The following is a 17,616-nucleotide window of genomic DNA, read 5'->3' on the forward strand; positions in this document are numbered from 1 at the left end:
AGAATCTGACTGCAATATGGGAGACCTGGGTTCAATCCTTGGGTTGGGAAGAGCCCCTGGAGAAGGGAAAGGCTACCCTCTCCAGTATTCTGGCCTGGAGAATTCCATGGACTGTATAGTCTATGGAATTGCAAAGACTGAGCGACTTTCTCTTTCTTTCTTTTCTTTCATACTTTACGAACTGGGATACAGCCAATGAGGGGAACTATATTTTCAAAAGAAAAATAGAATTTAGGTCAATACTTTTGAAATATCTCCTCCTTAAGGAGGAACTCGGGGAAGAATTTATCTTAGCATCTCAAAAAGCTGTATTTGTCCTAGGCAACTGCATTTTAAAAAGTTTTATAGATGCCATGAGTTTTGCAAATGACTTTTCTCTTGTGAGCTACAGGAAGCTAAAAACTGAATTTGCAACAGGGCCAGGTGGTAGGTACTTTTTCCCTGATATGACTTTATTTCTGGCTTTTTCCCCTCTGTTTTACTCTTAGATTTTCTTTGAGTTGATCTCTTTATTTATCGTAGCACAGGTGTGTGTGTGTGTGCACATGTATAAAATATATGCTCCAAATCCTCTTTATTACTAGCTAGATTATAATAAATGTACTGTTTGAGGTAATTTAGCACCTATTTCAAAATAAACAAACTGTTTTTTATATCTTCTTATATAACCCACATTTTATGTACCATGGGAATTTTTTAAGTTTCAGTTCACCTTATCCCCACCTGCGCCCACTCCCACCCACCCACTCCCATCACTACTTTTTTTAAGGGGCAAACATCTTCTATTACATATGCACAGTTGTAACTGGTCCAAAACTTTCTCACTCCTGCAGCTGTAGCATCTATCTCCCTCTTTTCTTCATCTTCCCATCATCGCCCCCCTCCCCGCCCACATAGATTCTGCACAGTGCCCCCTAGTTTTCATTTCTTTAAAGCATCAGTTGAGCAAAATCAGCCATTTGACAGTTTCAAACTCTTCCCTGGCTCCTACTGCTTATAGGGATTAAGTGAAAACTCCTTATCCTGACAAAATCTCCTTCTCATCACACACTTCATCACCTAAACTCTGCCCAATCCCAGGTAGCTCCCCTAACTGTCCCTGGATATGTCTTTTCTTTCCCCGCCTCTGTGCACTGACGCTGCTGTGTCTGCCTGGCACGCCTGCCCCCGCCCCCGGGGACCCATCCTCACAGCCCTCAAAACCTCACACAAATGCTTGCTGTCCTCTGAAGCTCTCCTAATGGCTCCACCTCCCAGGGGTCTCTTCCAAATCAAAATATTGCTGGCTGACTATTTGAAGAGTAACTCCATTCCACCTTGCAAAACTGTGTAATTTTACTGAACCTGTCTCTGTATTGTTTAATTTTTTGCAGATCTTTACAACTCGTTTGCCCACTGGAATTGGCATCTTTTTGATGCTCTGTGTAGTATCGTATAAAGTTGATACTCCACAAATACTTGACAGTTCATGTCTCTTTCCCTTCAAAATACAAAGCATAAAGCAAATGACAGACAAAAGGTTAAATCCTCAATAAATAAACTAGTCATATTCATATGATAATTCACTAAAACACAAAAGGTTAGAAAACATACGAAGTGTTTAACTTCACTAGTAATGAATACAAGTTAAAATGTTGTTTGCTATCAAATTAACAAAGATAAGGAAAAAAATCTCAATCTTTAAAGCTTTTGAGAGTGAAAGGAGATAGGTACTCTCATAACTGCTGGTGTAATCAATACAGATTGAACACAATTTGACAATATATAAAAGCTTTAAAATGTCTATACACATTGGTGTGTGCGTTCATGCGTGCATGCTAAGTCGCTTCAGCCGTGTCTGACTCTTTGTGACCCCATGGACTATAGCCTGCCAGGCTCCTCTGTCCATGGGATTCTCCAGGCAAGGATACTGGAATGGGTTGCCATGCCCTCCTCCAGGGGATCTTCTCAGCCCAGCGATCTAACTCACATTTCCTGCAGTTTTTGCATTGCAGTCAGATTCTTTACTGCTGAGCCACGTGGGAAGCCCCAACTCGCTGGAGTGTTAGGGACATATTCCAAAGTCCAGAGAAAGCCCTGGGCACCAGGGACTCCTCCCAGGGTTATAATACTGAATCTTTATGAATAACTTAAATGTACAATAAGGAAATTATATGTCCATTAAGTGGACTGTTACAGGGCATTAAAAATGGCAGCCAATGATTCTGTGTTAACTTGGGGCTGGGGGAATGCTTATATGTAAAGTTAAGTAGAAAAAAATAAAACACCAGATTATAGGAAATGAATAATTCTAACCACATAAACAAATGCATGAAAGAAAATATATCAAAACAGTAAAAGCAGTTATACTTGCTTATAGTTTATTGTGCTTTCCAGGTTTTCTAGAAATATTGGATGACTACTGGAGGGGGGTGTGGAAAAGATGCTTTTCTTTCTTTTTTGGCAGCGCGCTGTGGCTTGCAGGATCTTAGTTTCCTGATCAGGGATCGAATCCATCCCTACCCCCACCCCCACATCCTGCAGTGAACTGCAGAGTCCAAACCACTGGATTACCAGGGAATTCCCGAAAGATGCTTTTCAAGTAGATTTTTTCCTTTTCTTTATACCAGGAACAGTACCGTTATTGAGCTTTAAGACATAAGTTTTCATTTATTTTTATTTTTGCACCTGTTTTAAAACTAAGAAACAGAGAGACGAGAGAAAGCTGAAGAAAGGGAAGGAGAGAGTGAGTGAGGGCAGTTCTCTGACCCTGATTAATCCCTGCCATGAAACAAGCATTGTCACTTTGTAGAGCCAGGAGACAGGCTCAGAAAGTCAAGTTCAAGGTTACCTGAGGGGCAGAGGCGCCATCACAACCAGGCTACTATGCCAGGATCAGGCAAGAGAAAGAGAAAAGAAAGGGCAAGGCAGGTGAGCACAAAATCTCAGGGGTAATTTATAGAACAGTATAAACGGGTGGTTCTACTGGGTAAGATTGCGGGTGGTTTTTTCCCCTCCTCACTTTTCCAGGTTTTCCATAAGGTGATGTGAACTTTTTGTTTTTATTTATGTGCAAGAAGAAAACTGCAACCGTTTGAAATCACTGAACTGTGAGCAACAAGAGAGAAAATAGGCTCTACTCATCCTGAATCCCTTCCTAAGGGGAATACAGGGGTCGGAGGGAAAGGGGGGAGCAGTCTCACAACCCTGACTTGAACCATATGCTGCATCATGGGGCCACCTCAGGATTCAGGGGATGAGGGTGGAGCATGTGTGCCTGTGTGCATGTTGTGGGAGTCTCCTGTGATGAGGAGCAGCAGGATCCATGGAGCTGTCTGCAAAGGTGAGCCGTTGTGTCGCAGGTGGAGTCAGCCCCTCCTTGCAGGTCTCCCCACCATCCACAAGTCACACACAAGCGCTCTGTAAGGCACATTTACAGGAAGCTGTGTGCCATGGCTGTTTTCCCCACAGTCAGCTTTCTGGATCACAAAGCTTGAAGAAAGGCATGTGTTGGGGATGGGGCTGAACCTAGAGGTGAGGAGGGGTTCGTTAGGGCAGATATAGTTTTAGAGGGATGGGGCCACCCAGACAGGGGTTCTGGGAAAAGCCATCCCAATCGTCTTCATGTCCAGCTGCCCTGATTCCGAGGGCAGTATTTCTTAGAGAGCTTGGACTCACCTCGGGGGGTCAGTGGGGGGCTTCCAGGTAAGACCACTGTGGCTTCATCCCCGGGGAAAGGGTTAGGGAAACTTTTAATTACGTAATTCTAACATATAACACACACACAGAAAAACCTAATGGGAATCCATTTTTTGCAGAGAATTTGCCCACAGTCTTCCCACCCAAGTATAAAGTGCTTTTTATTTACCCAGATCCCTTGTCAATCTATGTTCATAGGTATAAACAAGATTGTGAGGAGTCACCTGTGACCTCTTGGAGAGCCATTTCCAAAAAGTGACTGGGATTTAGGAATGAGTGATGGTTCGGAGCGGCATGGGTAAGTCTGGTGAAGGGAAGCAGAAGCGGTTCAATGGCTTGAGTGGTTAGCTAGGTCAAGGTGACTTGTGTGCTAAAGTGGGAGGTGGGGGATATGCTGCAAACACACATGTTCAGGAGCCTCAAAGAGGAAGAGAGACGGGCAAAGGCCCAGGAGGACCTGAAGGGTACAGGCTTTTGAGTGATTTGCCTTGTGAGTGCAGAACCTCCTATAATGCACTGTCACATCCAGGCGCCAGCCCTGAGGTTTGCACAGAACTGGGAGATACATGGGTATCTTGTCATTTAATACAGAGATGTGATTCCAAGAGACAAACCCACCTGTCTAAGGTGAAATAGCCATGATCTGACTGTGGGTTGAGATGGGCTGATGCCAGGTCTAGGATCCTTTCTGTCCCAGATGATACCATGTCCTCTAGCAAAGACAAGGGACCCTTATTCTCCCATAAATGGGAGGAAGAAGATGGGAGAAACTGAGGACCCAGAGAGACTGAGATGTCGAGGACAGAGGGAAGTGAGGAGGAGACAAGAGGGGAGATGAAGATCTCCAGCATCACCATGCAGCTGAAAGGCGGCAATGGGAGTGAGGTTATGCACGTTGATAATGGATCCCGTAACCAGGTGCATGGTCAAGGGACATTTTTACCTAAAGCTCTTAGGTGACTGTTGGCTCCACACAGGGGCCTCACTGCTCATCAGTTAATGAAATCCCTGGTGGCATTTTCCTAACGAGCACTTACCTAGGGCATTAGGGGAGGGAAGGGGTACTGGGCTTGGAAGCCCCCATTTTCATTTTGCCCCTTTCTATATAACTGTGTCACCCTGGATAAATCACTAGAAAAATAAGAACCAAATATAAGAAGTCTATTATTCTACACCTTCCCAATCTCCCTATTCACTTCTTATTTCATCATTCGACTGCCTCTGAGGACAGAACGATTCAAAGTATGACGTGGACCTTTTCTTTTCATAAGCATCAAGAAAATACTAAAATCCAGGCCAACAAGCCCTCCCCTTGGAGACTGGGTGCCTCTCACAACTCCTGAGACAAGGCTTTGCCCTAAAACTCAGTAATCATCTCCCTATCAGCACTGGCAAGACTCTGCTGCAGGCAACTGCCCAGAGGATTCCTTCATTATAATCTTTCTATGAATGATTCAGGGGTGAGGACCATCGCTGTTTGTGTCTGGAGGAATAAGAACATATTATAAAAGAGACCTGAAAATCCGTGATGTATCCAAAAATAGCACCCAGATATGCCAGCTTCCCAGCTCACCTTTCTGTACCATCCAACTCTTCCTTGACTTGCTTCACGCAACAGGGGTAAATTGGGACCCCCACCGCTCAGGTATCCTGGGATCAGTCATCAAACAGTCTTGGACTGAATGCTGCCAGGTGACCCAGCAGAACTAGCATGCCTAATTCTTACCCACTCTGATGGGCCTTGTCCTAACTCCTTCCCCACTGCAGGTGCCCCTGCAGTCACATGCTTTTGTCAAGTGATCTGCAGCCTTAGGCTGCTCACTCTGCAGAAAAGAATGGGGAGGGGGGGAACAGAGAGTAAGAAAATATAGCTCTCTCCTGGGAACCTCACAAGCTTCTAGCTTATAAAACATAACTGCCTGGCTACCATTTCTGCAGAGTCCCCACTGGCCAGCAGCACACACTCTGAAGTCAATCCCCTCCCACTCTACTCCCCGACCTCGGCCCATTGGGAGAGAAAGGATACTTGCTGAAGGGACCTGCTGATGTTCCCCATGGTTCAGAAATGCACGTGTGACCAAAGTGGGCAGGAGAGGAGGCTGATCATAAGGTGGAGTATCTCTAAATAACGAGGCCCACCGACTGCTGAGCATCTCTGCACTCCACTCTCAGCTTCCTGTGCCTCCAACAAACTTTGTGACTCAGTGTTTGCAGAGTGAGGCAGCCAAGTAGACTCGGTGATGGATTAAATCCAGAATGTGCTTTTCTTCCAACTCACCCCTTGGGTGCCACCTGAGCCCCTACCTGGCTGCGGGGGTGGGAGCTGAGCATAGCTGCAGCTCTTCTGGCCCTAAATAGCTACCAGAGCCTGAGTTCTGACGACTTTGGTCCACGGGTATCCTTTCTCTCTTCTCTGTCTCTGTCTGTCTGTCTCTGACACATACACAGCAGCTGGAGGCTCTGTAACGCAGTTGATTTCTAAACTGGTCTGGGTCTCCCGTGCTCCATTCCTCCAGGCTGCAATCTGGACCCCGAGTGCTCTTTTCTTCACCCACACTCCCGCCAAACCCAGAGGAATTCCTGGAAAATTTTAAGGCAGAGCAGGGTATCATGAGGGTCTGGCTAACTGTTGCACATCAGTTGAGGGGATGGCCGTGGAAGGGGGCAAGAGAGATCGGGTGACAGACAGAGGTGGCCAGCCAGAGCTGCCTGGCACCCTCGGCAGCTTCTCTCCCCTTCAGCACTGCCGAGGGCATACCCGGAAGTTAGGGAGCTTGGGTCCCACGGGCGGCAGGGGCGGGTAGAGGCCAGGTCCATCCAGGGGCGGCGAGACCTGTCTCCCAGAACTGGCTCTCTGGCCAGCTCTCTGCACCGCGGGCGCCGCCTCCCACATCCTTGAAGCCGGCACAAGGCAGCCAGTGAGCGTCTCCCCGCAATTCCGTACCGGCTTCCCGCATAAAACTCCCCAGTACAACCTGCTTTTGTTAATTCTGCAAATGCTGTCACACGACCACCTCCACCAACACCTCCTGTCTCCTCGGCACCAAGGAAGACTCGCTTTCCCCAAAACCCAGCTGCTTCGGATCCCCCGAGCCCCGCCGCACCCTGACGGACCACCGCCCACTCGCCCCAGAGCCGTCAAACAAGCGGCCCGAAGGACCATAAAGACCCCTGGGTCTCCGGTCCTGAGCATCTTTGTCCTCCCAACGCAGGCGCGCGCACACCGAGCGACAGAAAGAGCCCAGCCGGGCACCGAGTCCGCACACTCTGGCCTCGCCGGGGCCCCGCAGAGGGACAATGGTCCGCGTCCTGCAAGTTTGCCAGCCCGGAGGCAGAGAGCCCTCCTTACCGTACATCTTAGCGGGGCGAGCGCCTCCCGGGAGGCCGCGTCGCTTGCAGCCAGCCCCCGGCGGCGCCGGCCTTTCATTCACAGCCGGGTTGGCGGATGTCGGCGGGCGGCGGAGGCCCGGGCGGGGCGGGAGTCGGACCGGGTTCGGGAGCGAGAGCAGGGGCCCGACGCGCGAGGGCAGGGGACTGGAGCCGCGCGCCCATTCAGCAGCCCGGGCTGAGCGCGGCCGGCCTCCGCTCGGGTTTCTGGGCTGGGCTGCGCCGAGAGGGGCGGAGGCTATGCTAATATTGCCCCTCCCCCCAGGCTCAGTCACTGCCTGGCTGCCCCACCCACACCCCACCCCGCCCCGCCCCCTGCAATTCCCACCCTCCTAGAAACCCAGATCCCTAGAAGCACCTTTCCTAGGCTGTCGCCCCCAGGTGCTGGGTGGAGCGTTTTCCAGCGGCAGCGTCCCCTACGGGAAGTGACCCGCCCTGCTCCGGTTGGAATGCTTAGGCCGACAGCTAAGATCTGTCGTAACGTGCGGGGGCCCCGAGGGTCAGTAGGGGTGCTGGAAACTGCAGATGTAGCCCCTCCCCCAAATTTATCCAGAATGCGTTGGCTAAGCCAGGGGGCGCCAGGAAGAGGAATTGGGGGGGAGTATCACCTCCTCCCTTGGCCCCCTTAATAAACCCCCGTTCCCTAATCAAGCCCTTAACTATTACCCTCCCAGCCACTCTCTGGTCAAGTGCTCACTACCAAATCGCGTCCTTCCTGGGCCAGGAATGCAAGAAATGCACCCCGTCCTACCCCTCAAGCGCTGCAGGAAGTCACTTGCTCTTCCTCTCCCGGATTCACACTGGTAATTCACATGCGCCGTGTCCAGGATACTCTCTACCTGTGCCCCAGGGATCACTCTCTGGACTCAGACACAGAGGGGCAGAAGGCTCATGCCGATAGCCTGAAGACAAATTCTAGCCCAACTCAGGGCTTCCCTAAGGCTTCTCACCCAGCCTCCATTTCACATCTGCCGCATGGTTGAAGGGGTTTGTCCTCAAAATTCTGCTAGTAGAAGTTCCCCTGATGCTGGGAAAGATTGAAGGCAGGAGGAGAAGGGGATGACGGAGATGGCATCACCGACTCAATGGACATGAATTTGAGGAAGCTCGGGCAGTTGGTGAAGGACAGGAAAGTCTGGTGTGCTGCTGTTCATGGGGCCCCAAAGAATCGGACACTACTGAGCAACTGAACAGTAACAACACAAGTTAAGGAGGAGAGACCCTTAAAGATCCGTTGGATTATGGAAAAAGCAAGAGAGTTCCAGAAAAACATCTACTTCTGCTTTATTGACTATGCCAAAGCCTTTGACTGTGTGGATCACAACAAACCGTGGAAAATTCTTAAAGAGATGGGAATACCAGACCACCTGATCTGCCTCCTGAAAAATCTGTATGCAAGTCAAGAACCAATAGTTAGAACTGGACATGAAACAACAGACTGATTCCAAATCAGGAAAGAAGTATGTCAAGGCTGTATATTGTCACTGGCTTATTTAACTTATATGCAGAGTACATCATGCAAAATGCCAGCCTGGATGAAGCACAAACTGGAATCAAGATTGCCAGGAGAGATATCAATAACCTCAGATACACAGAAGACACCACCCTTATAACAGAGAACGAAGAAGAACTGAAGAGCCTCTTGAGGAAAGTGAAAGAGAAGAGTGAAAATGTTGGCTTAAAACTCAGTATTCAGAAAACTAAGATCAGAGCATCCAGTCCCATCTCTTCATGGCAAATAGATGGGAAAACAATGGAAACAGTGACAGACTTTCTTTTCTTGGGCTCCAAAATCACTGCAGATGGTGACCACAGCTATGAAATTAAAAGACGCTTACTCCTTGGAAGAAAAGTTATGATCAACCTAGACAGCATATTAAAAAGCAGAGACATTACTTTGCCAGCAAAGGTCCATCTAGTCAGGGCTATGGTTGTTCCAGTAGTCATGTATGGATGTGAGAGTTGAACTACAAAGAAAGCTGAGCGCTGAAGAATTGATGCTTTTGAACTGTGGTGTTGGAAAAGATTCTTGAGAGTCCCTTGGACTGCAAGGAGATCCAACCAGTCCACCCTAAAGGAAATCAGTCCTGAATATTCATTGGAAGGACTGATGTTGAAGCTGAAAGTCCAATACTTTGGCCACCTGATGTGAAGAACTGACTCATTTGAAAAGCCCCTGATGCTGGGAGATTGAAGGCAGGAGGAGAAGGGGACAACAGAGGATGAAATGGTTGGATGGCATCACTTACTCAATGGACATGAGTTTAAGTAAACTTTGGGAGTTGGTGATGGACAGGGAGGCCTGGTGTACTGCGGCTCACGGAGTTGCAAAGAGTCAGACACGACTGAGTGACTGAACTGAACTGAACTGAGACAGCATATTGAAAAGCAGAGACATTACTTTGCCGACAAATGTCTGTCTAGTCAAAGCTATGGTTTTTCCAGTAGTCATGTATGGATGTGAGAGTTGGATTCTAAAGAAAGCTGAGCACCAAAGAATTGATGCTTTTGAATTGTGGTGGAGAAGACTCTTGAGAGCCCCTTGGACTGCAAGGAGATCAAACCACTCCATCCTACAGGAAAACAGTCCTTAGTATTCATTGGAAGGACTGATGCTGAAGCTGAAACTCCAATGTTTCGGCCATCTGATGGGAAGAACTCACTCATTGGAAAAGACCCTGATGTTGGGAAAGATTGAAGGCAGGAGGTGAAGGGGATGACAGAGGATGAGATGGTTGGATGGCATCACCGACTTGATGGACATGAGTTTGAGTAGGCTCGCTGGTGATGGACAGGGAAGCCTGGCATGTTGCCATCCATTGGGTCGCAAAGAGTTCAACATGACTGAGTGACTGAACTGAACTGACCCTTAAAGATGATAGCATGTCTCTAATTTTAGTGAAGAGGAGCCTGAGGCTGTGAGAGGTTAATTGTGTTCTTTTCCTTGGTACACTGAGCTATGTGTCCATAGGCCAGTCATCTCCCTCTCTGAGCCTCAGCTTCCTACAGGGCTGTTAGAAATTTAATATAAAACCTACATAAGTACACACTGGCACTCATGTATACCTTTTCTTTCCTTTTTCACCCAAGGCAGAGACAGAGCCAGGGAGAGAATCCAGGTCACTGGACTCTTGGAACAGTGCTCTCTGTTGTATCCCAAACCCATGCTTCCCATTCCTCTATGGCCTCACCACCCTCTCCCACTCCCTTGATATTTCCAAGTTTTGTACCTGTCCCTTTGTCTCTTTACCTCTCTTAGCAGCACATGCAAGTTTTAGGGGCCCCATGGGAAATTCTGAGAAGGTTCCTGGAGCTCACATTTAACAGAGACCCTCAGGTGGCCCAAAGAAGCTCATCTTCTGTTGTTCAGTTCTAGGATCAGGTCAGGTGACTTTGAGATTTACTGAGAGTCACTTATGCCCTTGAACCAGGGCAGAAGCAAGAGAGTGGAGTCTAGCTTGGTCTGGACACACAGAGAGACTCCTGCCCCTGCAATCTGTGCAGCACAAAATATATTCATTAAACACTGGTGTCTGCATCACAGTGGGAAACGCAGTGCCTGCCTTTAGAGTGAAATCTCTAGCAGAGATGACAAGACAAATGCTGATACAAAATTACATGACAAGGAAGGATATGGTAAATTGTGCATAAGAAGCATAGATCTCATTTAGACATATAATATAGCACAGACCTTATTTAGACTTTACAATATAGACCCTATTTAGGCCTTCAGAGGGCTGATAGGCTAATTCATTCTTTTAATCAAATATTTACTGATAACTCTGTTTTATCTGTTTTATACAGTGGAAAGTGCTTAGGAGAGGGGAGACATGTAAAAATAATAATAAAATGTAATAATTACTATGGTGAAGATCCATAGAGGAAGCAGAGTAGAGCTTCAGGAAGGAAAAAACATTCACGATGGGCTTTGAGGAATGGGTAGGATATTAGATGTGGAGATAATGTAAACATTAATAATTTCAGCCAGAGGGACAACAGTTTGCAAAGGTCAAGATGGTAGAGGGGAGAGAGAATGTGAGACACAGCCTGGAGTTTCATCTGGTTGGAACAGAGTTAAGGATGAGGAACAGAAGTAGGAAAGGAGGGAAATTCCCTGGCTGTCTAGTGGTTAGGGCTCTGCACTCTCACTGCTCTCACTGTTCGAGTTCAATCCCTGGTCTGAGAACTAAATACCCACAAGCTGCTAAGTAGGAAGGGAGGCAAGAAAGGTGGTCCGGGGCCTTAAGCACCCAATCCAAGGGTTTCCCTGTTAGATCGAAGGCTGGCAGATTTAGCAATTAAATTTGAATATTGAATAAATAAGGAATAATTTTTAGTGTATGTCTCATGAAATATGGGAGACATGTTATATTAAACAATTTTTTTATCTGAAATTTAGATTCAACCTATATTTTATCTGGCAACTTAGGTTGGTACCATCCTTTGCGAAAGTGAGTCTGGATCCTCATAACTGAACCAGGCCTGGAGTGGTCCTCACCCTCCCCTCAACCTGTATTCCCAATTAGATCCCATTGGTATGTGGCCCCTAAGGGCCCAGGGATGGAGTCACTCTGGCCAGCCTGCACCCTTTGCCGGGGTGCTCTGGCCTGAGCACTCAGGTCCCTCTGGGTCCATACATTCAGTGGTGAAGGAATCTGGCCCATACCCAGCTTCTCTGAAGTATAATCAAGATGTTTAGATAAAATATGTGCAAAAGATGGTGTTGTAGAAGGCTAGGGTAGTGATGTTACATCCAAGGAAGCTGGAACACAATCTTCCAGCTCACAGGTCAAAACAAAAGAGCAAGGACTTCCCTGGCGGTCCAGTGGTTAAGCATCCACCTTTCATTGCAGGGGATGCAGTTTCAATCCCGTGCCCCCTCTCCTCAATTTAACCAGCATTTGCTCCTCCTCTTCACCTGTATTTCCCTCCCTCATTACTTGGGTTTGGACTGGAGAAGGTCTTGGGCTGAACAGACCAAAGCAGTTGCTCTACTTTCCACCCCATTCCTGGGACAACAGCAGTGCCCCTGCTGTGGCAGCCACTGCCTTCAGAGCCCAGGGGCCTCCTGGGACTGGTTGGGTCAGGCCAGAGGAACTTGCCTTAGAAAAGCTTATTATTCTTTGGCCAAACTTGCCCTGATTAGCACAGTCACTCTGAACAATGTCCTTTGTTGCAGCAGCTCAAAGGATCCCCTCTGCCGTGAGCAAGCACCACAATTCCCAGTTTCCTTTTGAACCAGAGACTAAATTGCCCTGCGTAACAGAGAAAGGCAGGCTTAGAAGCAGGAAGCAGTCTCCCACCATCACACAAAACACAGGTCCCTCACTTGTACCCAGGATTCCATGCCAACAGGCCGATTCTTTAGTCCAAGCTTCGGCTTCCTGAATCTCCAGCCTCCCACGGCCCTCCCTCCCCGCCCCCACTCCTCAACTCATCCAAGTCTGCGCAGAAGCTTCTCATCTCCCCATCAGTCACACAACTGCAGCAGATCTTGCTTGGGTACCAGCCTTGAGCGGCCAACAGCTTTAAAGGGCCTTCCAGAGGGATGCAAGAGGGAAGAAAGTGACAGCTCCAGGGAATTCATCTTCAGGGAAAATATGTCAGGAGACCCAGTGAAGGGCTGAAGGAGAACCGGAGGGGAGAATGGGTCCCTGAGACACCAGGTAGCTGATTTGCTGTGAAGCTTGAAATAGTCAGGATTCCTGACTCCAGGCCTGGTGACTTGAACCCCTGGCACCTCTCCCTTAAAGCGGGTACCTTGACCTACTTCTCAGAAACTGCAGGGAAAGAGCAGCCTATAAAACTATAGCCAAATACAGTAGCAGATAAGTATCCAAGGGCTGAGACGGCATCTCCACAACACAGGACATCTCAGGAGCTGGTTCAGGGGAACATGTTCTTGGCCAGATCCCTGAGAACTGCTTTGGCTTGAAGAGGGGTCTAGAGGGGGCACAGAGCTGCCTGCTGCTGGGAGAGCAAGACCTGAGTGTCTAGGGTGGAGAAGGCTACTGCAGACAGATTTTTACCTCCTCTAAACCAGAGTTCACCAGAGAGTTTGTGAAGTTTGAGATATTGATTATTGACAAGCTGAGGTTTAAAAGTACTGAGTCAGATCTCCGGCCGCCATCCTCCTCTCTGCCTTTTGTTTACCCTGTGTTTACTCTCCAGACAGGTCAGGCTCCCTTCATTGGCTGCGGCTCCCTATGGTCCCTGGAGAAGAGTTTCCTCTTCTACTTGAAGCTCAAATCCATGTCCATGTTGCTTCCAGTTAAGAAATTCAAGCTTTATCATGCCCTTAGCCTGACTCTTCCATCCTTGCACTCTTTCCTTGGTCCCAGCTGTCGGGAGGCACCTACTCCCCACTAATTACCTCCCATCTCCAAGTGTGATCCTTGCCCTCACAGGGAGACCCAAGCCCACCCACACTCTGAATGACTTGAAAGCCCATTTTGTGTCGTTTTCATTTGTTGATAGATGTGACTTAGAAAAGAAAACACAGGAAAATGCACAGCTGGGGAAAGGAAAAAACATATAGTTGGCCAGATAGATGATCTCAGAAGATCAAATCTGGCTTTCCAGGCCATGGCTAAGGAGAACTGCATCAAACAAACCACAGCCAGAAGGAACAGGCTTGACCAGAGGCTGGCCAACCTGAGATATTGAGCTGGCTAAAGAGTGGTTTAAATGAAATTGGGTGAGAGGAAGAAAAACACCTCCAGAAAGTTGCAAACCTGGCTACTGGGGAAGAAAATAGAAGATGATGCTGAACTCTAAGACCTGAAAAGTGGCACTGGGGGAGGAAGAGCCCTAGGACCTCAATGGAGCCAGATGCCAACACTCCGAGGAAGTTACCCTGGCCAGTCTGAGCCAAACCCTGGCTCCTTGGCTGTGTCTTTTCACTGCCTTGCAGTGGCTGTGGACCTTGAAACCACCCCTCATTCTCCCCCAAATGATGCTGGTTTACTTGCTTAGCTTTTGCCAGCCCTGAAGTTAGAAATCCCTGGCTCCTTTTCCACTCCCTGGACTCGAGGCCACAAGACTCCTCTTTGATAATCAGCCCAATTATCAGCTTCTAAATCTCTAGCCCAGTTTTCTCTTTGCTGGCTCAGGGATGACAGCTCATTTTAGTCTCATGACAGGATGCTTAGCAATTCTCAGGCGAAAATAATGGAGAAGTTCAGACATCTATTAATATATACCAACACACATGTAACCAAAAAAGTCAATTTGATTTTGAACCTGTTAATATCTGATGCCTGTTAGGTCAGGATGACTTGTGTTCTAATTTACAGAACATACATTTATCGAGAGCCTATTACATGTAAGAGATTCTGTAAGATGCAGTGAGGAAAGAGAACTAAGAACATCCTCGCCATCCAGAAAAGTGACAGTCTAGGAGAGTAGGTAAGTGAAGACAGAAAAATGACATGTCAGAGGAGAGATAAAAATAGTCCTAGGATGTAGACTCTGAAAGCTATAGAATGCAGCTTTAAAAAATTAAAGAAAACACAAATAAATAGAAAGACATCCATATTCAAGGATTGGAAGATTTAATATTGTTAAGATGTCCAGGGACTTCCTTGGTGGTGCAGTGGCTAAGACTCTGCACTCCCAATGCAGGGGGCCTGAGTTCAATTCATGGTCGGGGAACTGGATCCCACCGGCTACAACTAATAGTTTGCATGCTGCAACCCAAGATCCCACATGTAGGATCCCAAGATCCTACAATGAAGATAGAAGAACCAATGTGCCACAACTAAGACCCAGTACAGTTAAATAAGTTTAAAAAAAGAAAAGATGTCCATAGTATCTAAAATGACCTTCAGATGCAATGCAATCCCTATTAAAATTCCAATGGCATTTTTCTCAGAGGGAAAAAAAAAAAAACCCTAAAATTCTTGAGATGTGTGTGCTAAGTCCCATTCAGTAATGTCTAACTCTTTACAACCTCATGGACTGTAGCCCGCCAAGCTCCTCTGTCCATGGGACTCTCCAGGCAAAAATACTGGAGTGTGTAGCCATGCCCTTCTCCAGGGGATCTTCCCGACTTAGGGATCAAACTCAAATCTACCTGAATTGCAGGCACATTCTTTATTGTCTGAGCCACCCTGGGAAGCTCAAATAAATATTACCAAAAAAAAAAAAAATATATATATATATATATATATGTATATATATATATGTAGTGAAAAGCTAGATCCACCACCTGAAGGCTGTGGAGGCTGCAAAACCCAGGAGCTATTCCTCCTGCTGAGGTTGATGCCCTTGAAGGTGGTGGTAGAGGTCATGGCACTGAGAAGCAATGCAGGCTGGCATGGGAGCCAGGCACTGGAAGGGTCTGATCAAAGAGTAGAGAACAGTTTCATACCCCAGAGCCAGTGACCACTGCAGGAGCCTCTGCCTGAATCAAATGTTTTCGACTGGAGTCTGGTTTTTAAATTTTTGAATTTTATTTTTAAAAATATATTTTAAGTCAAATGAGATCCTACTAGTTAATTATTTATTTTGGTACTGAGGACCCATGGTTAAAAACAAAACAAAACAAAACCATGAAGGTGTGAAACTTCTGATTATCATGCTGAACTTGCTGCCCTAGATGGAAATTATGTCCCCGTATCACTAGCAATTAAGCATCAACATACATCCTCTGCTGAGCCAGGATCTGTCCATTGTAATTGAAATAAGCGGGGAGGGAGCTTTGCCATAGATATCACAGGCATTCCTGGCCTACTTAGAATAGCCACTAAAGCACTCTCTAAGGCTTCCTTCATGAGCATTCTCTGGGCTACCTTAGAGACACAGAAAGAGGACATGATAAATGCACTCTGATATTTCTGTCTTCCAAGGTCTTTGAATTTCATTCTCAACTTTATACCCTACTGCACCTCAGCTTTGTTTAGTGTTTTCTACTGTGACTAGGTTTTAGGCAACCCACCAAGAAAATATTTAGAAACACTTCCAACTACTCAAGCCAACAAGTTAAATTCAAATTTCTAGCAAATACATTCTTGTCGATAAATTCAGCCTGAATCTAAAATTTTGGATTTTTTCCTCTTTAGAAAATCCATCCCCATGTGTGTTTCCCCTGTTTTCTTGTAAATTAGCACGTCTCGGTGTGTGGATGCTTGTGTGTGTGTGCACCTTGTCTACAGTATGTGCTGATCAGTAATCCCAGGTTATCCTTTATAATTGGCCTCCCCGAGCGTGCTGGTACCTAATTTTAGTCAAATGTTTGGAGTTAATGAGGAGGGAAGGGAGTAGAGAATAAGGATAATCGGCTTCCTTCTGCTCAATAACTCCCTTTGGTGATGCTTCCCATAAAGCAATAATAGCCTCATTAAACAAGGGGCAGATTGTGCTTGGACTGGTGATGTGACCAGTGAGGTTTAGGGGCACAAGGGTCCACGAGTTCTTCAAACATTCACCTGGATCCCCACTGTAGTTCTTGAGGGGCAGCACTTTCTTGATCAGTGCCCATTCACATAAGTGACCTGGTGAGGCTGTGGACTCAGTGGACTTGGTCATTTGACGGCTCATGGAGTTTGGCTTTCAGTTACCTCTGTTCTGTAAGAAATGAGTTTCTTTTTTGGCACAGTCTTAGTATATGTTACCATTTCTATTATGATCTGAAAATCTAAGAATTTGAGCTTGTCATTTATTTTTGTTTAAGTAAACTAGATCCAACAGAAAAAGTGACACCATCCACGGTCCTTTAATTCTTTCTGACTTTCCTGTAGTTTGGCAGGGGCAAATAGTTGCTTCTAAATGAGCAACAATCAAAGACTTTATTTATCTTTTAATTTTTCTACCACGGTATGTCATGGACATATCATCTCTATGCTGTATACTAACATAATGTTTATTGCTCTCGGTCTTAAGTAACCATCCAGCCTAGTCCCTTTCCCATCCATTTCCCCCAGGTCCTGTTGCCTACAACCGTCTCCCAGCACCAATTTCTCTGTATTAGTCAAGGCTCTTGGTCCAAATAGCATAAACTAACTCTGGCTAATTAGGCAGAAAAGAAATTCATTGGAATGGTATAGGATCACAGAGTCAATGGGAAGCTCAAGATAAAAATCCAGCCCGGAAGCAAGCGAGATGGAGCGTCCAAATACAGTCAAGGTTATGCCACCAGAATAAGGCCACCGTCACTGGCACCACCACCGCTGGCTGCGGTCACTGTTGGTGTCACAAAGGATGCCCCCTCCCCCTATTAATACTCTACACTTCTCTACTATTGCAACAATAGAAGTCTCTCCTTTCCTGTCTTCACATCCCTCCCTCAATATTAAAAATCCTGTGCAGTAGCATCTGACTCACCAAACTGAGATCACATGCTAATACCTTTGGTAGAGAACAAGAGCTGTCCCCTTTGGTTTCTACAGTGGGAGGTGGAGTTCTGTCTCCCACATCTTTTGGGGTTTTTTTTTCGGCTGTATCGTGCAGCATGTAGAATTTTATTCCCTAACTAGGGATTGAACTTGTGCCCCCTGCACTACGAGCATTGTGTCCTAACCACTGGACCACCAGGGAAGTCCCTCTCACATC

General features: G+C 46.8%; 1 protein-coding gene across 7 annotated transcripts in view; it reads right to left on the reverse strand.

The window, feature by feature from the left end:
• The window catches only part of EFR3B (EFR3 homolog B), a 98,214-nt gene extending 90,924 nt beyond the window's left edge, over positions 1–7,290 (reverse strand). For all 7 annotated transcript variants that reach the window (XM_025261440.3, XM_025261445.3, XM_025261444.3 and 4 more), the window contains exon 1: positions 7,028–7,290. In XM_025261440.3, coding sequence (XP_025117225.2) covers positions 7,028–7,105 — 78 coding nt within the window. In that variant the 5' untranslated portion in view covers positions 7,106–7,290. The remainder of the gene's footprint in view (positions 1–7,027) is intronic.
• Positions 7,291–17,616: the final 10,326 nt, after the last annotated feature.

This window comes from Bubalus bubalis, chromosome 12 (assembly GCF_019923935.1).
Source record: "Bubalus bubalis isolate 160015118507 breed Murrah chromosome 12, NDDB_SH_1, whole genome shotgun sequence".
Classification (NCBI taxonomy): Eukaryota; Metazoa; Chordata; class Mammalia; order Artiodactyla; family Bovidae; genus Bubalus; species Bubalus bubalis.